Source organism: Chenopodium album, chromosome 10, assembly GCF_948465745.1.
Source record: "Chenopodium album chromosome 10, dcCheAlbu1.1, whole genome shotgun sequence".
Taxonomy (NCBI): Eukaryota; Viridiplantae; Streptophyta; class Magnoliopsida; order Caryophyllales; family Amaranthaceae; genus Chenopodium; species Chenopodium album.
This window is the reverse complement of record NC_137843.1, coordinates 1533141-1555003: the sequence shown is the minus strand read 5'-3', so window position 1 is coordinate 1555003 and position 21863 is coordinate 1533141. Positions and strand designations below refer to the sequence as shown.

Here is a 21863-nt window from a genome sequence, read left to right as displayed (position 1 = left end):
TGAATCTATCTCAATTTGTGTGCAGTAATGTAATTTATATGTTTTCTTCGTTTCCTCTATTACTGCATTCTTTCTATTCAATACAATATAACTTGTGTCTCAATTGAATTCTTTAGAATGACATGCAGTTTAACTCAAATGTTAAGTATTGACTTATTAAGTAAATAAATTGTGGCCTTATTTTTCATTGTGTGCTGTGTGTTTTGTGTTTGCTTTGTAGTCCGTTTCTTACGGCTTCCCCCTCTTTTTCACCCCAAAAAAAAAAAAAAAGAGAGAGAGAGAGAGAGTAAATTGTGGCGTTTGTTCTCAGAGTATATACTTTTAAGTAATTGTTTGAGTATGTTTCAAAAAATAAAAAATTAAAAATTAAAAAAAAAAAGTAATTGTTTGAGTTGCCACAATCCAAAGATTTCTAGCTCAATTAGAGCAATATATTTTGTCCCTACAATCATCATTAGTTCGAGTCAAGTCTAACGACGCAAGAGAGAGTTTGGATAGCTTAAAAGCCGATATATTATCTTAAATCAATTTATTACACCAGGAGGAGATCCCGAATCTCATAAGTACACACCTCTATGTACAAAATAGATTTATATGTGACAACAGCCAACATCTTAACACCTTAAGTATAAAGTGCGCGATGCTTGACACATTCCTTTCTGATGATAAGTCAGGGTGTAAATAAAGTGAGATTACTAAATTGTAAGTTTTGTAACTGAACATAAGGTACAGTCTGCTACAGAGTACAAAAGGTACTCAACTAATGTCACTGATATTCAGATTTCTGAAGAAATTCTCAGCAAATTACAGTAATTAAATACAGTACTTGTAAATGATTGTTGACTTGACCTATACGTCTTAAACCAGTAGCCACCACCATCAGATTCATTATGAAGTACTCGGTCAAAATTGAACCGGCTTTATATTTCATACCATGTCCCCGCAAAATTTCATATGAATAACACTTATTCTACTAATAATATGAATCTAGAGGTCCAAAAATTAAAAACTCATGTGCACCTGGAGAATTCCTTCGTTCATAGCAGTGTGGACGACATTGTTGCTTGGGCTAATGTTAATGCCTCAAATTGTAGGATCTGCAAGACTTTCACAACAGTTGTGACCATATACAGATTTGAGAAGCATGCATTGACGCAAACAAGCAGTGCAGCAAAATTTTGTCTCCTTTACAAAAAAAAATCAACTCGTTTGCATCAATGAAATATATAATCCATACCTTTCTTGTTTTCTGTTCAATTGCAACGTCATTTGATTGGTATTGCAATTAAAATCTTTACGATGACAAGCTGTTTGAACTCAGAAGTTATATTATTGTGTTTGTTCTCAGAATATACTTTTCTGCACTTGATTTCTTAGAACAAAAAACGTTTGGAATAATCAACAAGGAAAAGAAGAGTACCCAGCATTGAACAAACGTGGGAAGAATCAGACACTTATATTATTCAGAGAGCCCCAAATAGTATTAGTAACAAAAATCTTACAATGGTTTCCTATTTATATCTCGTCACCCCCATTTCCCCAACAATAATCCTGCTACATACCATTTTGATGGTGTATATACAATGGAATCGACTTAATCCAAAAATTCCCGGCAATTTTACACTGGATCACTGCTGATAAATCTACTGAGGTTTAAATCAATGTTAGAGGTTATTCTATCAACAAAGCAGCACCTCGTTCCTATCAAAAACATATTTTACCCCACATATCTTCTCCAAACTAATCACTAATCCCACTTTCAAACTCTCGAAGGCAGACCTTCTCGAGCTGCGTTGGCCAATCTTCTCCAAGTACTTGTGGATTCAACTCCATAGCAGTTCGAAAGTCCAAAAGAGAAACAGAAGAAGATATGGATGGACTTTGTAAGTATTTTACAGGCCAAAGTCCATTTAGGCCATAAACACCCTCAGCACTCATTTTTTGTGGTTTGCTTCCATTCCTTGAACTAGCCAATTCTAGTGAGGGCTTTATCAACCTCTTTAAGTAAGTATCCAACCCATTGTTCAACAGATTCACACAATCCAGTGAAATACTCAACCCTTCCTTTTCCAATTTCTGCTCCAATCGCTTCCTTAAAGAGCTTGTGTTGGGTAGCTCGCCATCTCCATGACACGATTCAACAGGAATTCTAGAAGATGATAAACTAGACGATGATAAACTGCTGATAACTTTCCGGTTTCCTTTTCCATTCCAAGGAATTCCTAGAGGTGGCGTGACAGGACTCCTGCTGTGAATTCCCGGGCTAATTGCTGCCTGATCAACTTCTTCCCCATCTTCCACAGAGTTGACCTCAATAGGTCTGCTACCTAAAGACAGCAACTCTGTAGCACTTTGCTGCTCTAGAATCTTATGGCCCAAATCCTTACACGCCTCAACAGCATTGGGCTTCCCATGAGGGCCAAGTGGGCTAGGACGGTCCTTGCTTTTACGATCACGGAAACAAGGAGTCCTTCCCTTGCGAGGAGACAATGGCAACACATCCCTACAGAGAGATTGAAGGCAACTTCTTTGATACCCATTAGCAACTTTATCAACAACGGGACTCTCCAATTTGCTTCTTTTCGAGGGAGGTGTCTTTGATTGACAAGCATTCTTAAGAATGGATTTAATCAGGCGATTGTGCAGGCTGATGTTTTCCCGCCCAATTGCAGCAATGCAGCTTTTATCAAACTCGGACTTTCCGATTTTGAGGCCGAAAAAGCTGTCCAACAGACCAAAGTACTTCTCAGCCCTCTGACTTCCTACTTTCCTACTAATCTGAATTTTGATCTCTAATATGCCAATCCTATCAAAATGCCGATCACCCGGCATTTTGATTTCCATATTTCTTACAACCATCAAAATTTAAACCCTAATTCCACAGAAATTATTAATCGCACTTCAAAAAGAAACAGCGTCTATAATTAAAATTCCAAACCCTAATCTTCTAATTAGATCAGCCATCGAGCAAGAACAACAGTGTTGTCGAATAAACCCAGAATACTGAATCCACAAACAAAAACAAACAAAACCCATATCAAAATTAAGCTCAAATTTCAATGTTTTCATCAAACAACCAAGTATCAACATGAAAACCCTCAAATTAGTGTTCATATTCAAGCAGCGAAAGAATTCGCCAGCAAAATTAGAAATTCATCTCAAATTCAACATAAATCACAAGAATTAAGCTACAAATCATCAATAACCAAGCAATTCAAGAACCAAATCGAAATTCCAACACCCAATAAAGCAGATTCAAAGTTCGATCAAAAAGATCAAAATCAAAAACCCTAGAATACCAAAATTGGGATCGAAAAAATCAAATTCATAAACAAAACAAAAAAGAGAAATTAAAAGCGGACTAACCTGAATAAGTTAAGAAGAATGCAGAAATTGATGAAATTGAAAGTAGAAAATTAGATGAGCTGCTTAATCAAAGTTATCGCGATAGGGGAAAGAGAGAGAAAAAGGGAAAATAATTTTAGGGCAATTTTACGGGTTGTAAAGAGAGAGACTCTAAGAAGGTTCTGAAAGTCATAAGGAGTCAAAGTTTAAAAACGCACGTGGGTTTATTTTTAAGGTAAGGGTTGAATTGTCAATGTGTATGATATGATGATATGTTGTGTCTTTGGTTACCTTTGATTGGAACAATACCCAATCATTTGTTGTCATTCTTTGTTAACTCAGATATGTTGGAACTTGGAAGTCAAACTCAATCAAGGTTTTTTTCTTACTATTATTTTTTTTTTAAATACTCCTAGAAAGGAAAAATCACACACACATACATAAATACTTAAAATACATAATGGTCTTTGCCTCTTTGGTGGCTAATTAGTTAATGCTAGTAGTTACACATGAGTCACTAATAGAATAAGTGTATTACTACCGCCGTTACATATTATTTGCAACGATTTGACATAAAGTAGAGAGGAAAAATGTCTTATCATTGCAAATAATAGTAACGGAGGTAGTATTTGAGTTTATTTTTAGAAATTGTGGGCAATGCTTCATTTTGACAACACATTTTATTTGTATTCTCTCCGTCCTCAAAACTTCGACCCTTTTAGCCTAATTTTAGTCCCAAAATAATTGATCTATTTGCATTAAATACCCATCAAGTTACAACAATATTTGTGCAAAATTAGCTTTTCCATATAAAATTTTATTTTTTCATATATTTTTTATATTTTATCTCTCTACTTTTTTACAAACCCCATGCATGTAAATTTATCGTTTCAATATGTTTTTCTTTCTTTTTATTTAAGTTTCTTAATAACCGCGAAATCAACCCAAAAAGATCGAAGTTTTAGGGACGGAGGGAGTACAAATATTGTGGTGAATTATGGGTCCAAATTAAATTGTTGAGATCGGATAGTGGTGATAATCTGATCCTCGTAAAAGGAAATTCAGATGTGAGTGAGAGTGAGAGTGTTAACGATCTAATCTCATTAAAACATCAAAAAGAATTGCAAAATTCCTATACTAAATTAATGCTTGATATAATATTTTTATGTAAGCGTATAATGTATTACGACATACAAGTATTATTTATTTTTTAATATAAAAGTTAATAAGTACTACTTCCTCCGCCCCTTTTTATAGCTCTCATTTGGAATCTTGATACTTTTCATAATATGAGATAATCTTCTAAATTACTCTTAATATATAAGACATAACATAGTCATGTTGCGTCTTATTTGATTCATCTTGATGAATAGATTATTAATATTCAATTGTTATATTTTTTACTAATAAGCAACTAACGATATTTATGGTCAAAGTGTTGCATTGGCAAACATGAAAGTCCAAATGAGCACTATAAAAGAGGGCGGAGGGAGTAGTTATAAGAAAGTTTGGAGACATATATGTATAAATCAAGATTTAGAAGAACAGCATACACAAACTCAATATATGACTAAAATAAATAAAGATTTCTTTCAAAAAAAAATAAATAAATAAATAAATAAAGATTGGAAAAGCTCAAATAAGTGCATTTCATGTGAATTGAACTCATTCTGGTTTGACTGTGTCTTGGAGTTCTGATTACTACTTATCATCGTCTAAATTGAAAGCAAGAAATTTCAAGGTTATTTATAAACATTTTGAACGATTTAGCAGTCGTTGTAAAGATTATTGACGAGGTTTGAGTTGTACTAGTCATTTTCACTGCCACTTTTATTTGTAATGATAAAGTTCAATTAACTTGTCATTGGCCTGTATTATTATAAGCCACATCTTTAAAATCCAAATGAAAAAAGCATCATATCCTTGTATACGTAAAGCCAAAAAATAAACCCTAAGCATTATCCTAAGATGGTCACTCTCACATTCAGCGTGACGAAGGCAAGTAACTAGAAGAAGTGATCACATTGAACTTGCATATGATATAGCATATCATTTTTGAACTCATTTGTCAATTTGCATTCTTTTTTATCCTTTGTTATCCAAAGTCAATAAATTTTGCGGATACTAGCCACTTATATTAGTCCCTTGCTACGTTAGCGCCTACATTCCGTTGCTGAACGCTTGTCCACTATTATCAGCAAGACAGCAACTTGATTAATGGTCCAGCTTTAATTCTATCTTATTTACTTCAATTTCTCTACCTTTACCAATTGCTCTAATAATGAAAGTATATACTTGATGATTGAACTATATATCTCCTATTTGATGAAAAATAATTAATAACTAATCATTTGTTTTGGTTATCTAAATATCTTTTGTTCCACTAAGCTTAGTATTTTTCATCAAAATTATTTGCATGCATGTCTTTACTTTCTGCCGACTTGTAGGTTGGCTAGATAAACTGACAAAGGAAGATAAAATTAGTAAAACAATATAATGTGGCACATGAGCTTGAACTGTAAAGTCTATGATAAGACTGTTTAAAAATAAATAAATAAACCTAAACAACACAAAGCTAGTAAGATTGGCCTTAAATCAAGCATATTCAAACATACACATGCTCGATAAGAGACACAGTCCCACACGACCAACAACCATATCAAGTACTACACATTTACACGGTAGTGCTCTCAAAGTTTGACCACTTTCTCATCAATGTATCTAAATTTTTGGTTTGTGACGTAAAGAGCTAGGCCAAACTGGGAAAGAATCTGGTAACTTAGTAAACAAACTTTTTGCCGCGGATATAGGTGTTAGTTTGAATAAATGTAACCTAGACTAGAATCGGATTGATATGACACAATCTACGACACTCGCAACAAGTGACTTGGTTAATTCTTTTGGGACTTGCCAAGAATGCCAACTACCTTTGTAAGTTGGGTACTGAACACATCACTGTATTACTCTATTTTACAACTGTACTAATTAATGATTTTTATCTATTTCTGCTTGTCACATTGGATAGATTCCAATACCTTTGCTTCTTTTTTTATACTGGTCCTTCACTACTTTGACACATTTCAATTGTTTGATCCAAATACTATATCTAATTAAACGAATGGAATTAAAATGTTACTCCTATTTTTTATTTGTTTGTTTGCGTCCTATTATCTAATTTTATAGGAGTGTATCAATTCAGTCAGTATTATTTAATTTTACAAGGAGTACATATTTCCATATGATGAACAACAATACTATATTTCTTGAACATATATGTGTTTTTTTTTTTTATTTATTGACGAGAAACATACGTGTTTAAATTAATTAATGAGCAAGCTAGTTTGAAAATAATTGGCAAAGAAAGAAAATGTTAAAAGAAATTGACACGAACTTACAAAAATGACAAAAATCATGCTTTCAAAGTTTCAAAAATAGAAACAGCTTAGAATAATAAGACGCGGGGAATAGTTAGGCGTCAATTTACTGAATTATCAATTTTGGCTGAATAAGGATGAAGCTAGCTAATAATCAAACACAACATCAAACACTGACTAAGAATGTTAATGACTACTCATATATTATTAGTACGTACTGAAGTAATTTAAGAAGGTACCAAAGCAGTAGCAAAAACAACATTATGACCTTTCCAAGTGAGCACAATATCCTCCTCTTCTTTCTTAGACCCCCACCCTGTAGCATGTTCCTCTAGCATTGCCTTCACCTCCGTCATCGCCTCTCCCATGAACCCGACCGCCCTAAACTCCGCCTCCATCATCCGTTGTGACCACCGTGTCCTCGGCTCCTGCCTCTCCACCCTCTGATCCCCTTCATGAGATATCACATTCTCAATTTTCCAACAAATATCGGCCTCGTACCACTCTCTTTGCTTACTCCCCCTCGGCAAGAACGTGTCCACCGTATCGAACGGTATCCAAAAATAATTAAACGCAGATCTTAGCCTTCCAACAAGATTCCTAGTCGTAAAATCTACGTCTTCCTCTACAACCACCACCATTGTCGGGGACAAACTCCGTAATGCCTTAAAAAACATCGACCTCATTGACATCACCACACTAGGGTCCTCTTCTGGCTCTGTGTGGTTTAAGTAATGTAATGACATTTGACAATTTATGATCAAAGCTTCGTCTTCTAAATCTTCATTGTGATGATGAGGGTTTCCATAGAGAAATCTCATTTGTTCTTGCCTCGTCCTGACCTCGTCTAGGACGGAGGCAAACCCATCCGAGGGGGTGGTGGGGACGGCCTTAAACTCGAGCACCACCCCCTTAGAGCGGGCAAAGTTAATAAGCTTTACACCAAGATCATCATAACAAACAAAATCAAACATAGGCGGACCTTGTTGGGTAAACGCCCCCACGGTTAGTGTAACCGTGGGGGGTTGCCTACCTTGGTAACGAGTAGCAATGGAGTCAATAAGAGTAGGAATTTGCATGCAATGAGTGACACTGAGGTCCACGATGTGGACCCCAGTGCGACCCTCAATGGCTTCTAGGATGACTGAGTTCGCCGCAGTGAACCCAAAGCGGTGCCACGGTGTTAAGTGGACAAAATTAGCCAAGTCCAGAAGAGAGAACTTGTGTATATTCAGGTTCATACCACAAGCTATACTACTACTAGTATTACTATTATTAGTATTATTATTACTAGTAGTAATACTGTTGTCGTCGTCGACGTTGTTGTTGTTGTTGCTAGTGGCGGAGTTGAGTACGAACTTACAAGCGGGGGTACGAGCAGCGCGAAGGATGAGAGCGCGGAGGAAAGCGCAAGTGAGTCGTTGATTAGAGTCGCCATCAGGCGGGGCGATGTTGTTAAGAACCCAAAGGATTTGTTGAGCAGGAGTAGCGTCGTTGTTATCAATAGCTTGAGCACAATGTACTAAAAGTTGTTCCATATAATTAGCATCACCTAAATTATAATTATTTTTGTTTAAAGATGACGAAGAAGAAGAGGAAGTGTTTTGATTCGAAGTCGTAAAACCAGGCCAAGGCCTAATTCTATTCATCATGGTTGTAGTTTGATGGAGAGAAATTGTATTTGGTGTTGGGAAATTTGAAATTTCAGTAAATTGCATCATTATTATTGATGTAAGATTGAATTTTTTTGGGTTTTGAATATAAGTTCACACCAAAAAAAGAGAGAGAGAGAAAAATGATCAGAGAAAGAAAGAGACGAGACAAAGGGAGGATAGAACTAGTAATGGGTGGCTTAGCAAAACATAGGGAGACGATCCAAAAGAAATATTTTTGGGGCAAAACGAATCGAAGAAATTGACACTTCAGCTTTTTTATTTTTTTATTTTTTTTAATTGAAGACAAAAATAAAATGAGAGAGAACAAAAAAAAAAAAGTTCTGTGATTGAAAGTAATATATCTATGAAAACTGATGATAAATGGAAAGAAAAGGTTGTCTGATGTTTTTGTAATGAATTTTGAAATTTTGTGGTCTAAAATAGGTAAAGTAGATCTTTCTCATTTTAACCAAGCAAAATGGAAATAGAAATTTATTGGTTTATTTTGCTTTTAGAATAATTATGGGAGAAGATGAAACTTATGGGACTTCTTCAAAGGGTACAATTATGCTTGTTATATAAGAGGGAAGATGAATCTAGGAGAGAGAAATGAATCAATAATAAGAAAGAGTATGTTAATTGTTATTATTAGATAATTAAGCTCGTGAGTTTAAGGTATTGACTTGGATTATAAATTTATTATATTTTGTGTAAATTGGTGTACTTGTGCTAATGTGACTACTTATAAACACAATCATGGTTAGTCATTCAAATCACGTAAAAGTCAATTCGATTTGAATAATATGGATTAAGTTTGTGAGTAAACGATATAATATGTTCATTGATAAATATAAGCTCTAAACTAAAATTATATCTTTATTTTAGAACAATTTAATGATTTAGATGTCTTATTCATACATAATGAAATTCGTACCAAATTCTCATGCATGCATAAGGGGCATGTTCTCATTTACTGAAATGAGCTAAACTGAACTGAACTTATTAGAGCTGAACTGAACTTAAATGAATATTTTATGAGAGAAGGAAGTTAGGAGCTGAAGTGAAGTGAAGTGAACTGAACTGAACTTATTAGAGCTGAACTGACTGAACTGAAAATAATCTGATGAGAAAATAGCCTAAATTAAATTAAGCAAATCCTAACAAACTAAGGAGTATATTGTATTAAATTTAACTCAACCACTACCTTTCTTTTATATATATTCCCCAAAGCTTATTTGAGTACAAGAATTTAGGTTTGTTGTCACCTTATGGCTTGTCAACATCTTGATCTACATTTATTTGCAAAATTCCTAAAAGATATTCAATTATTTATTTTTCAGCCAATATCCTTCCATCTCTAGTATCACAATTATGAAAAACAATTTATTTAGAAAAAGAAAACAAAGTTCCTCCAAAAAAAAAAAAAAAATGCATGCTTTTACAAATATGTTTCAATAACTTCCTATCTTATTTTTTTCAAAAATTTAAAAGTTTGAAAAGAGATTATAAACAAAAAAATCAAACAGAAATCCACCAATCAGTGTGATTTATGTTTTTGTCTGTATAAACAAATACAACAAAATGAAATCATAGGAGATAAAATGATCAGATAAGCTGGAGCATAAGCATGTTATACTAAAATCCTCAACACGTGATACTCAATTTCACATCATAACATCTGTTTTTAATTGCTTAGGCCAACTAACTCAAACTTGCCGACTTGCTTATGTACCCTAACCTACAAACCCCACCTTAAATAGACAGCTCCACTAACCCCACCTTAGCCAGCAGTCCTGTATAAGAAATACCTCCTTTTATTTTATTTTACATTCACTAGATAGTTGACCTAGAATCCTAGATAGATAGTACAATCCAAATCGATACTCCATAATAAATTTGGTTATGTTTAGTTCATCTTATTTTTTCTCATATGATTAGGTTTGAACTTACTTTTTTGTTAATCATAACCGAACTGATCAAATTGTCTGATTTGATTAAACTTTAACCTTATATGAACGCTGATCTATAAGGTACAATTTAGATACTAGACTTGTATTAATTTATATATTTTACATATGTATTTTTCCTAAGTATTTTATTATAAAATTAAAGCATGAAATCACAAATATAACAATAATGTTTGATATGAACTTATTTTTTCTAATATAAGACACTGAATAATGAGATATATATATATGGTTAACTAACCAAACTTCTTATTGAATGATATGTAATGAGGTGGCTCACCGACTCTGGAAACGGGCTTAATGACCTGTGTGGCTCTTGGATGTAATTTCCTCTGATTTTCCTCCTATGAATTAATAAAGCCTTCCTCGTTTTCCTTCCCAAAAAAAAAAGGTACAAAATTAGATACTTGAATTGTCAAATATCTAACAATATTGCTAAATAACAGATTGAGTATAAGAAATAATCTATTTATTGTTATTAGTTTTCTTTGATTAAACCTTGCTTTAAATTAAGCAAGTTGATATAAGGGTTCAAACTTCAAAATCTTGACACTCTTGACATGCTTAAATGCTTAATCATTTAAATAAATTAGGTTGGTTAGTACAAAGAATTTCAAGTAAGTCAATCAAAAAGTATTGATTAGTATCACAAAATAAATTTAGCTATATACCGACACATAAACAAATTTATTTAAAATACATAAAACCTAAAATTTAAATAAAATATAGCATATATATACTTTGTATAGAATTGTATTCCGTATATGAATTTCATACTACGGATTGACGATTAAGTGAAATAACAGAATCTGATGTTGATCCATATAATGAGAATCAAGTAATGTTAAAATCACAAAAAATCTATAAAAAGTAGTATCATTGAAAAGGGTTCCAAATCCTAGACATACAAGAACTAAAAGACACACTATGTAAAACCTAAACACTATGTGCATACTTTGTAACTTTTACAGGAATAATCGTTGTTGCAGTAAAAGAACTAATAGTTCATTTAATCTTTTGCATGCTTTGAATTTATGAATTCAAGCATGTGCACAAGATACCCATCTTAACAAGAGACGACCATATATATTCACTGGACCAACATTTTATTTAAACATTGAACGACTTATATCATATCGAAAACAAAAGAAAACAGACAAGAACTTCATAGAACTTTGGTGTGCTAGCTAAAAGATTACCTATTTCGTCAAATTCTAGACGAAGCTAGTTGTTATATTTGGCTCTTGGCTATACTTGGCAACTACAAAAGGACTAGAGTAATCATTGCCATTGGTTGTTTAGCAATTAATTAGGATTAATTACTAGTAGTACGTAGTGTTATTACTTTACTCAATAACTCTAGTCTCTAGCTATATATGAAAATTGACTAAAAAAAAATTATTGTATGACACTTGTAAGGCCTAGCCTGGTTGGTTGACTGGTAGAGCAGTTAATTATGGAGTACAACTCAACTAAGTGAAGCTAATAAGAATGAATTTATATGTAATTTTACAGCGATAATGTTTATGATAATGCAATCGTCAAATCCTTTGAAATTACGTGGTCTTTATAAATTTATATTACCACATAATGGGTTATAATGAAAGTTTTGGTCATTGATAGAAAAGGCTTACACACACATGGTATATAAATTTGGAGTGTTTTTCTCATATTAATTACTCTAATTAAATACGCCTTAAACTAGGTTATCTACATGAAGAGATTGAAGACAAACAGTGTGAATTATGTACATATATGAGTGATGAGTCTGACCATCTTATGATGACTTTATACCCAATGCACAACATTTAATGTACACGCGTCTTATCTAAAGTTTGTCAATATATAATATTCTCCGAAATCCTAATTCCTAACTATATTTTCTTATAAATCTGATTTCTCAAAATAATTTGAGCAAAGCATCTATCATAATTAGCGAGGGAATTTCATTTATGAATTGTGACAACAAAGTGAGGTCAAATTATTGTTGCCATCCCAAGACGGATGCAGGTTCAAGTAAACAGAAGTCAACAACAATATTACGATCAAGTATTCTTTCGACACACTCATATTTTGAATTAATTTGAATTCATTTTTAATTACAAGAGATGTGGATAAAAATATAAATGTAGATAATAAGAGCAACTTTAATGGCAAGCTAATTGTCAAATTAGCTTGTCATGCCACATAAGCTTTTAAGCTGATTGTCATTTTAGCTCCAATGGCTAGCTAATAGCTTACTATTTAAATGGTCCACACCTCCTTAATTTACGTTAATAAATTTTATTTTATTTATCTAATTTGTTTTATTTTAACAAGTTTTTTTTCCAAGCAAATTAGCTTGACAAAGCTAATTTGCTTGTAGCCAAACTAATTGCATTTTCTAATGGTTAAGCTAGTAGCTAGGGATTATTTAATATTGCAAGTAAGTCCCTAACTACAACCATTAGAGTTGCTCTAATATGCTTCGTATAGCAATTTTATATAAGCAATTTATATACTTGTTTTAAATTTGATATTGAGAAGCTTGCATTAGGATGTCTTTTCTTCACCTAGTCTCTTAAATTGAAACCTACTATATCAAGACCCGTGCCATGCACGGTAAGTCTAATTTTTTAATAAGAAATTTAATTATATCCAACAAATAAAATTTGATAAAACATGCACATAAAATATATAGAAATTATAATGTCATAATCTGTATTAATAGGCAAAGCAAAAAATTAATCAAAATGGATTTTTTAGGGTACCCAAACCTGAGAATTTTTCCAGGCGGGGCACTTAGTTTGATCAGGTCTAGTGGCCATATTAGTAAATACTTATTTATAAATGCATCTAAAAACATAATTTATCAAACAACAGACTAAAAATATGCACTAAAACTATTAGCAAAAGTGCACAAAAAGTCCGCGCGCACACACATATATATTAATTACAAATAATATATCACCTTTTATACCTAAAAAAATCATTTATATGGAAATAAATACCACTTTGATCATTTAGGCAAAAAATAATCAATAATTGGGCAACACTAATCCATATTATTAGATTTTCTATATATGGATTGATGCTCTACATATAAAATTACGTAATTTACACAAACAAAAAAAAAAAAAAAAATTTAACTTTTCCTAGAATTAGACATATGATAGATATAATTGTCAAACACAACATTTATTTTATAGTCATACTATATTGTATAAATCCTTAATTTGTAATAATATATACGTAGTAGTAAAATTTCAGAAATAAAATTGTATTTAATTTGAATATATAGTTATATTGAAATTGAAATAAAATATTAGATAGAGGTATTTGAAAAACAATTAATTTAAGTAATGTGTTAAAGTAATTTATGTTAGATCTATTATATGAATCAATATTATTACTTTTTTGGCAAATCTAATAACACCCCATTTAAAAGATAATTAAAAAGAAATTGGAATAATTATTTAGGTAAGTGTGTATAGAAAAATTATGAACAACAAGTAAAAAGGAATATATCTGTCATAAAGATAATATAAAAGATTTGAAATGATTTTATTATAGAATCAAATATTAACAAAAAAAATTAAAAAGGAAAGGGAAGTTTTGAGAGGGAAAAAACAGCACCAGGATGTGACACGTATCACTCCCAATGTCTGTTTAAATATTAGTCTATTATTAAGGCAATTGGCTAAGTAATTCTGGAGGAATACACGACAAGTAAATTGAGTACTCCGTAATAATATTACATATATGTCTTTTTTTTTTTTTTGACAACCAGCAATAGCTAAGCATTTTATTACTCCATCATAGAGTCACAATCAGTACATATAGCATCATGTATCTCACTAGGATACTCTTCAAGCCAAATACGACATTCATCATACTTACTACTTAGTTTTGCCAAACTATGCGCTACACTATTTCCGGATCTCTTAACAAAAGAAAAGGAGACAAAATGGCAATCGGAAACAAGCTTAAGGATATCTTTCACCATATTTCCAAACGCATTCGGAAGAGTGACGCCTTTCTTCATGTGGTGGAGCAACTTCAGATTATCAGTCTCGAGAATGAGCTTATTGAAGCCTGCTTCCCTAGAGAACAAGACACACTGTCGCATCGCCATTGCTTCACCCACATCAACCTCCACCTCCCCAACTGAGACACAGCAGCACGCCATCAACACATCACCTGCTGCATCTCTCAGCACCCCTCCAAACCCAAATTGTTGCTGCCCAAGAATTGCAACATCCGAGTTGAGTTTATACAGCCCATTTCCAGGAGCCTTCCAACTCGAACCAAGTACCTGCAGGGGCTGGTTGATTGTGCCCTTTTCAAGTGCATTTTCGTACTCACCAACAAGGCTCATAGCCTTATGGATGATATCTGTAGCAGGTTTCATTTTCCTTTCAAACACCCACCCATTTCTTCTTAACCATACCCCCCACGCCAAGCTCCAAAAAATGTCCCACCAAATGCTCTCCTTAATTTTTCCTTCCATACTTGAGCACCAGCTACGAAAATTAACACATCCTTCCACCTGAGTATCAAGACGCAAAGCTGAATATCTCCAAATTGACGCCACATCTGGACATAAGAGCAACATATGCATTAGAGTTTCCTCTCCATTTCCACACATAGGACATATACTATCAGCACTCATGCCTCTGGCCACCAAGTTGCTTCTTACTGGAACCCCATTTTTAGCACATTTCCACGCAAACATCTTCACTTTGGGAGGGACACGAGCTTTCCATACTGCCTTCCATTGAAAAGGAGTGACCTCTGCAGACGAGGACGCCTTCTCTCTTTGCTCTTCTTCTACCAGCAGGTTGTAGGTGCTGCGAACATTATACATACCATTCTTCGAGTGATGCCATGTCCATCCATCCTCTTCTTCATACATGGGAATCAGGATGCTGCAAATTTCTTTAACTTCCCTCTGCGTGAAATGCTCATTTAGCATACTCAGGTTCCACCTTTTGTCCTCCCACAGCTCGCAGACAAACTTTGGCAAATGTTCCCCATCCTCTTTGCTTGATAAAATGCGGAAATCAGGCAAATTTGGGACCCAAGGATCATCCCATATATTGATAGTGCTTCCTTTTCCAATCATCTTTCTAGCTCCTTTTTCAATCACGCCCCGGACACTTAAAATCGACCTCCAAGTGAAACTCATATTTGACGATGGCTTAACATCAAAAAAATTTGAGTGGGGAAAATATTTACCCTTCAAAACTCGTGACATCAACGAGTGCTCATTTGTCACAATTCTCCACGCTTGTTTTGCTAGCATTGCCTTATTAAAAAGTTGCATATTTCGGAAACCCAACCCACCTTGGTTTTTCGCCCGACACATTTTATTCCATGCTACCCAATAAATCTTCCTTTCTTCCCCTTTTTGACCCCAGAAAAAATTCCGGCACAATCTTTCCACCACATTAAGGATGCTGCTCGGGATAGTAAAACATTGCATTGCATATGTAGGGATAGCCTGTGCCACGGACTTGATAAGGATTTCCCGGCCCGCTTGTGATAAAAAATTTTCTTTCCACCCCTTGAGCTTCTTCCAGACCTAATCCTGAATACTCTGAAATACAATTTTTTTTAGAGCCCCCAATGTAAGTCGGGAGACCTAAATATTTATCATGTCCTTCGACAGCCTTAAAAGATAACTTCATCTGAAACATATTCTTCCTTTCAAGATCAATGTTTCGGCTAAAAGACACTTCCGATTTCTCCATATTCAGTTTCTGACCCGACGCCACCTCATAGGTTGAAAGAATGTCAAGAACCTGATCAGTTTCCTCTTCATTTGCCCGGACAAAAAGGAGGCTATCATCCGCAAAAAATAGGTGCGAAATTGGTTCAACATGTCTTCCAATTTTAACACCATGAATGAGCTTTTTCTTTTCTGCATCCCAAAGAAAAGCAGATAACCCCTCTGCACACATAATGAAAAGAAAGGGGGAAAGAGGATCACCCTGCCGGAGGCCCCTACTAGGCTTGAATTTCCTAGAGGGTTGCCCATTCACCAAGACATCAAAAGAGGTCGATGACACACAATTCATAATGTTTTTCACAATAACCTCCGGTAAGCCAAATTTATTCATCATTTTCTCCAAAAAGCCCCATTCAACTCTGTCGTATGCTTTGCTCATATCAAGTTTTAGCCCCAAGAAACCTTTTTTTCCAGAAGTTTTCTTCCGCAAATAATGAAAGCATTCATATGCAACCAGAATATTATCTGTGATTAATCTACCCGGGACAAAACCACTCTGGGACTCACTAATAATAGTAGGTAGTACTTTTTTAAGTCTGTTTGCCAGCACTTTTGATACAATTTTATACGACACATTACACAGACGTATAGGCCTAAAATCAACAGGAGACTCACACTCTTTTTTTCGGAATTAAAACTATGTGAGTCTGATTAGTAGAACCTATATCACCTACATTATTTAAAATATTCAGGGTATTTCTAATCACATCATCACCAACAATATGCCAAAATTTTTGAAAAAATATTGCAGACATACCATCAGGTCCGGGGGCTTTAGTTAGATGCATTTGGAATAGAGCTTCACGCACTTCTTCACCGGTGAAAGGAGCTGCTAAATCAGAAAATTGAGTCTCTGAAATTTTTGTATCAACCTTGTCTATAACACATTCCGCCTCACCTTGACCCCCTGACGCAAACAAATCATCAAAGTGTTTCACCAGCACCTCCGAGATCTGTTCTTCATCCTTGTAGACATTATTCGCAGCATCTTTTATTTGACGGATATGATTCCTCTCCTTTCTTTGACTAGCTTTTTGATGGAAAAATTTTGTATTTTTGTCTCCGTTCCTAAGCCAGTCCTGCCTACTCCGTTGTCTCCAATATAAGTCCTCCCTATTTTCCAACTCATCCATCCTACTATCAAATGCCCGCATTTGTGCTATTATTTCATCAGTTTGGTCCTCCTTCATTAACGACTCCATCCGATTTCTACAGTCTTGCATTTCTTTTATGAAGTCTCCGAATTTGTTGCGGCTCCAAGCACTCAGATTAAGAGAAGTATGGGCAATTTTTTAGCACAAATCACCACCTATATTCCAAGAATTTGCTACAATATCCCCACACATATCATCTTTAAGCCACATCTCCTCAAACCTGTATTTTCTGATTTTCTTTTTCTTTTTTTGCTTGCCAACTCCTTCATCAATACACAACAAAATAGGTAGGTGATCAGATTTGCGTTTTGACAGATGGGACACAAATGAACCTGAAAAACGCATTTTCCATTCTTTATTTGCCAAGAAACGATCAAGACGTTCTTGGGTATTACGTTCACCTCCCCTATTATTTGTCCAAGTAAAATCATGCCCTACAAAGCCTAAATCTTCCAGCTCACATCCATCAATAGCTCTTCTCAAAATTTCAGCCTCTGCTACATCAAACTCGGTCCCTCCTTTCTTCTCACTTGACATAAGCATCAAGTTTAAATCTCCCCCACATAACCATGGCCCCTTATCTGAGTTATGTAGAGCCTCCAAGAGCAGCCCTGTTTTATACTTTTTATCGTCCTCAAGATGGCCATACAAGCCGGTAAACCTCCACCCTCCATCTATCATCGCATTTACCCACGCATCTATATGGTTCAAGGAGTAAGATTTTACGACCACATCCAAATTATCTTTCCACAACAATGCTAGGCCCCCACTTCTCTTCCTTCCCTCACCAGCACAATCAACAACAAAACAGTTACTAAAGTTTAGCTTTAGTTTTATTTTATCCATTTCGTGGCCCTTCAGTCTAGTCTCTGAGATAAACAACAGCTGGGGTTTTTCAAGAAATGTTACATTTTTTAAGGCATTAACAGAGGTGTTCCCCAAACCTCTCACATTCCAGCATAGTGCGTAATTCATTGTTCACCGGAGCCCATGGTGTGGGGCCCGCCACATCTTGTGAGAAAGAATCAGTCCTGCGCTTTTTATATCGCTCATCAGTGAGATTGTCATCTGTCATCATAGCATCTTCCTCTATCTCCTCCTCCCTCATACCCCTCTTACTTCCTGCCAGAGAATTCTCCACTACTCCTTTTCTATCACCCTTCAGAATCATCACTTTTCTGAGTTTTCTTCCTTTTTCAACAGGGGATACATCCTCCCTCATATCACCTTTTGTCTCACCTAGCTTCCCCTCCTGTGCTCCTGGTAACATTACCCCCCGTGTTTCCCTTATTTTTCCTTCACCCCCCTGCCCTTCCTCTTGGCTACACTTATTCTCATCCTCACTCAACTTCCTTATTCTCTCCTCTTCATTCATCTGTTTTTTCTTATTTTTTTCCCTCACTCATCTCCTTCCCAATAGTTCTCAAGACCAAATTCGAGCCACTCTGATCAGGGACAGCCACTAGCATCGCTTCCCTGTCTTTTAAAGACTTATTTTCTTCCCCAATAGCAGGCTTTCTTAGAGAAGCAAACATTAGTTTTCTTGCAGCTCCAATCAGACCCAACTTTACAGCATTTGGGTCATTGTAGGATGTCATCTTCTTATTATTTCCAGAATTTCTCAATCGGTCTATCCATGCTTTCTCGTATTCTTTGTCAACAAGATCGACCCTAACTTTCTTCTTCGGAGATGCCCGCATCTATGGTCCATATTGATAGACCATCTTTGAGTCATTAGCACTTTCTTGCTCCTTGTGCTGGCACTCTTTCTCAGTATGGTCAAGTCTTCCGCAGAAGAAACAGAAATCAGCCAATCTCTCATATTTTAAATCAATCCACTGAGATTGATTTTTTCCTCTTGCAAGGAAGAGACCTCGTCGTAGAGGTTTGTTTATATCAACCTGAATCTTTATTCGCATATGCTCACTCCATAGCAGAGGATCTGACTCATCCATCTCCAAGAATCCCCTAAGGAACTCCCCTACATCATACATCACCTCCAGCGATCGCTTATTCAAGGGCACGTCGAGAAGACGAACCCAAATAGGCGTGTATTTGAAGAGTATATCGGATGGTTGTTCGTCTCCTTGAACCTCCTGTAACAGAAGGAGTTTCTCATCAAAAAACCATGGCCTCCCTTCTAGCACACGCTCTTTGTCCTCTTCGCAAAAAAATTGAAACACGAATAAGTTCGATTCCACAGTCCGAATTGCAAATTTTTCCTTAAGCCTCCAAACATTCGCCAAGGTTCGTTTCATAGCCTCCAAGTTATATGGTTTGATAGTCCATAATTTCCCCACCAGTGTAAGATTCAATTTTGCTTTTGTATCGTCACTAACAATTTCAACATAATCCCCCCCTAATACCACTTCTTCGTCCTCTGTTAAACGAAGCTTCTCCCACTCTTTCATTAACTCATCCCCCATACTTCCCAGATTAACGTTCATACGAATTTTCGATTAACAATGGTGAAAAAAATAGACAAATTGATGAATTCTGGAAGAAAAATCGACTGTCACTCACAAACCCTAGGTTGGGACTTACTCACCCTAACGAGGGACTTTTTACACATATATGTCTTTGATTATACGAAGTATATTTGTTTTTTTTTTTTTTTTTTTTTTTTGCCCCCTTTGAAATCGGGTCTCATAATCAATTAAATCATTCACCAAATGTTTCCTCTTTTAGTTAACAGGCCCACATCACATGGTCCAGAATTTAAGACCCGACATGGCTTATGGGCTAATTTTACAAACCAATGACATAGATAGGCCCAATTTTTATTTTTATTTTTTGGTAAAAAAAAATATTTTGACAGTACAATTCAGTTCGGTTACTATACTGATAAGCCCACATTGCAAGGGATTTCTAACTAGATGTCTATTGGCCCAAATTTGCAACAGTAAACTTTTTTTTTTTTTAAAAAAAAAAAAACTTAAAGCAATTTGATGACCTATATGAAATTTTTTTTTTTCATCTTAATGAGATGTAAGTCACCTTACAAATTTGGTACTACGGGGCTATTCTGATTTCTGAACTGAACTGAATATTTTATGAGAGAAAAAAATTAGGAACTGAACTGAATTGAAAATAAGTTGAAGAGAACATGCCCTACTTCCGTTAACTTTTAGTTATAACTTTGGGGTATCATTTGTGAGATATAAAATAGGAAAGTTGCAATTAAAAGTTAACGGAGGTAGTAATTTCTTTCTCTTGGTAAAAATTCCTTTTTTTTTTTTTTTTCTATATACTATGTACGAAGTATATAAATTTCCTCCCTTTCTAAATATCAGTAGTTTCTATTTCACTTATTAAACTTATTTATCTTAGTTGTCGTCATTTTAATATCCGTGCTCCATTTATCATATAATCCTCCAACATTAAAGTAACACTCCGTACTTCTTAGTTTGTACTAGTAATAATAATACTATAATCATTAAAGATAGAGTAGTATTGACAATGAAATTAATTTGTTATTATGGGAGGATGTAGAAGCCAAATTGAATTTGAGTATTACTTTATTAAACTACAAAGAGTATGGGCAGATTTTATGGGTGCAATCATAAGCAAGTAGTTATAAATTACAAAGTACATTAATTTAGATATATGCATAATAATTTTTTTTTTTTTTTTTTTTTAAGGAAATAATAATTATGCATTGTCTATCTTCATTATATTTATAGTTTTCAATGATGAAAATGCATGGGTTATGGGTTTATACATCGCACAAATCAAAGCATATTCTCTTATCAAGTTATCAAGTACGTTTTAATCCTATCTTTGTTACGTTGGTCTTGTCCTGCGGCGTTACACGTGAAAGTAGCCTCCTATCACGTGTCCTTGCTTTATGCCATTCTTTCCTCTGTCTCAGGAGCTCAACTAGTACGCATCTTATTCTTCTTCTTGTTTTGTACCTCTTTGATTCACTGATAGGTTCGTTTAAGTTCAATACAAGTACATTAGTTTGGGGCTACTATTAACTTGTTACTTTATTAATTAACACGACTTACATTACATCTCTCATTACGCAACACCCATTATTTATTTTTATTGTTTGGTTTTAGAGTATGTTCAAAGGTCAAATAACAACTCACTTAAAATCTCAGAAACGGAAAACAAGATAAGTAAATTAAAACTAGTGTTGATCACACGTTTAGCATCAAATTAAGAAAGTCTATACTTAAGCTAGGAATCTAATCTCTTACCTTAATCTATCTTTTGTAAAATATAAATGAACTTAAAAGTAAATTCTATTTTCCTTGTAGCTTGATGCTCTTACTAATAAACAAAGTCATTAATTAAAGAAAATTTATTTGCATAAGCAAAGGCAAGCATATTAGGTTTCTTATTATAGCATTACTGCATTAAATTGGTAAAACAAAGAATCTTGGAAGGTTCTAGTATGTGTTTTAACCCCTAAATTTTATGAATAAGTGTCCCAAATAAATCATAAATAATAAAAGAGGGACAAAATATAATTGTGAAGTGTTGTTATAAACGACCATAAATTGCATGAAAGGTCAGATGTTTCTCCAGAAATACTAAAGGGTATTTATTTGTATGTATAAGTGGTGAAAGTTAACATAGTCTTATTGTAG

General features: G+C 34.5%; 2 protein-coding genes and 1 pseudogene across 2 annotated transcripts; all 3 read right to left on the bottom strand.

Annotated features, from left to right (window-relative positions):
* Nucleotides 1-1416: 1416 nt before the first annotated feature.
* Nucleotides 1417-3497, bottom strand: LOC145563052 (uncharacterized). The gene is made up of 2 exons (XM_081623460.1): nucleotides 3367-3497; nucleotides 1417-3003 (listed from the first exon to the last, which is right to left on the bottom strand). Exon 2 carries the CDS (start codon nucleotides 2857-2859, stop codon nucleotides 1741-1743), a length of 1119 nt encoding a protein of 372 aa, XP_081479586.1. The 5' UTR covers nucleotides 2860-3003; nucleotides 3367-3497; the 3' UTR covers nucleotides 1417-1740.
* Nucleotides 3498-6777: 3280 nt separating this feature from the next.
* Nucleotides 6778-8473, bottom strand: LOC145563051 (scarecrow-like protein 32 pseudogene; annotated as a pseudogene).
* A 10492-nt stretch (nucleotides 8474-18965) lies between these two features.
* Nucleotides 18966-19691, bottom strand: LOC145562924 (uncharacterized). The gene has a single exon (XM_081623342.1). It carries the CDS (start codon nucleotides 19689-19691, stop codon nucleotides 18966-18968), a length of 726 nt encoding a protein of 241 aa, XP_081479468.1.
* Between the last annotated feature and the right edge of the window lie 2172 nt (nucleotides 19692-21863).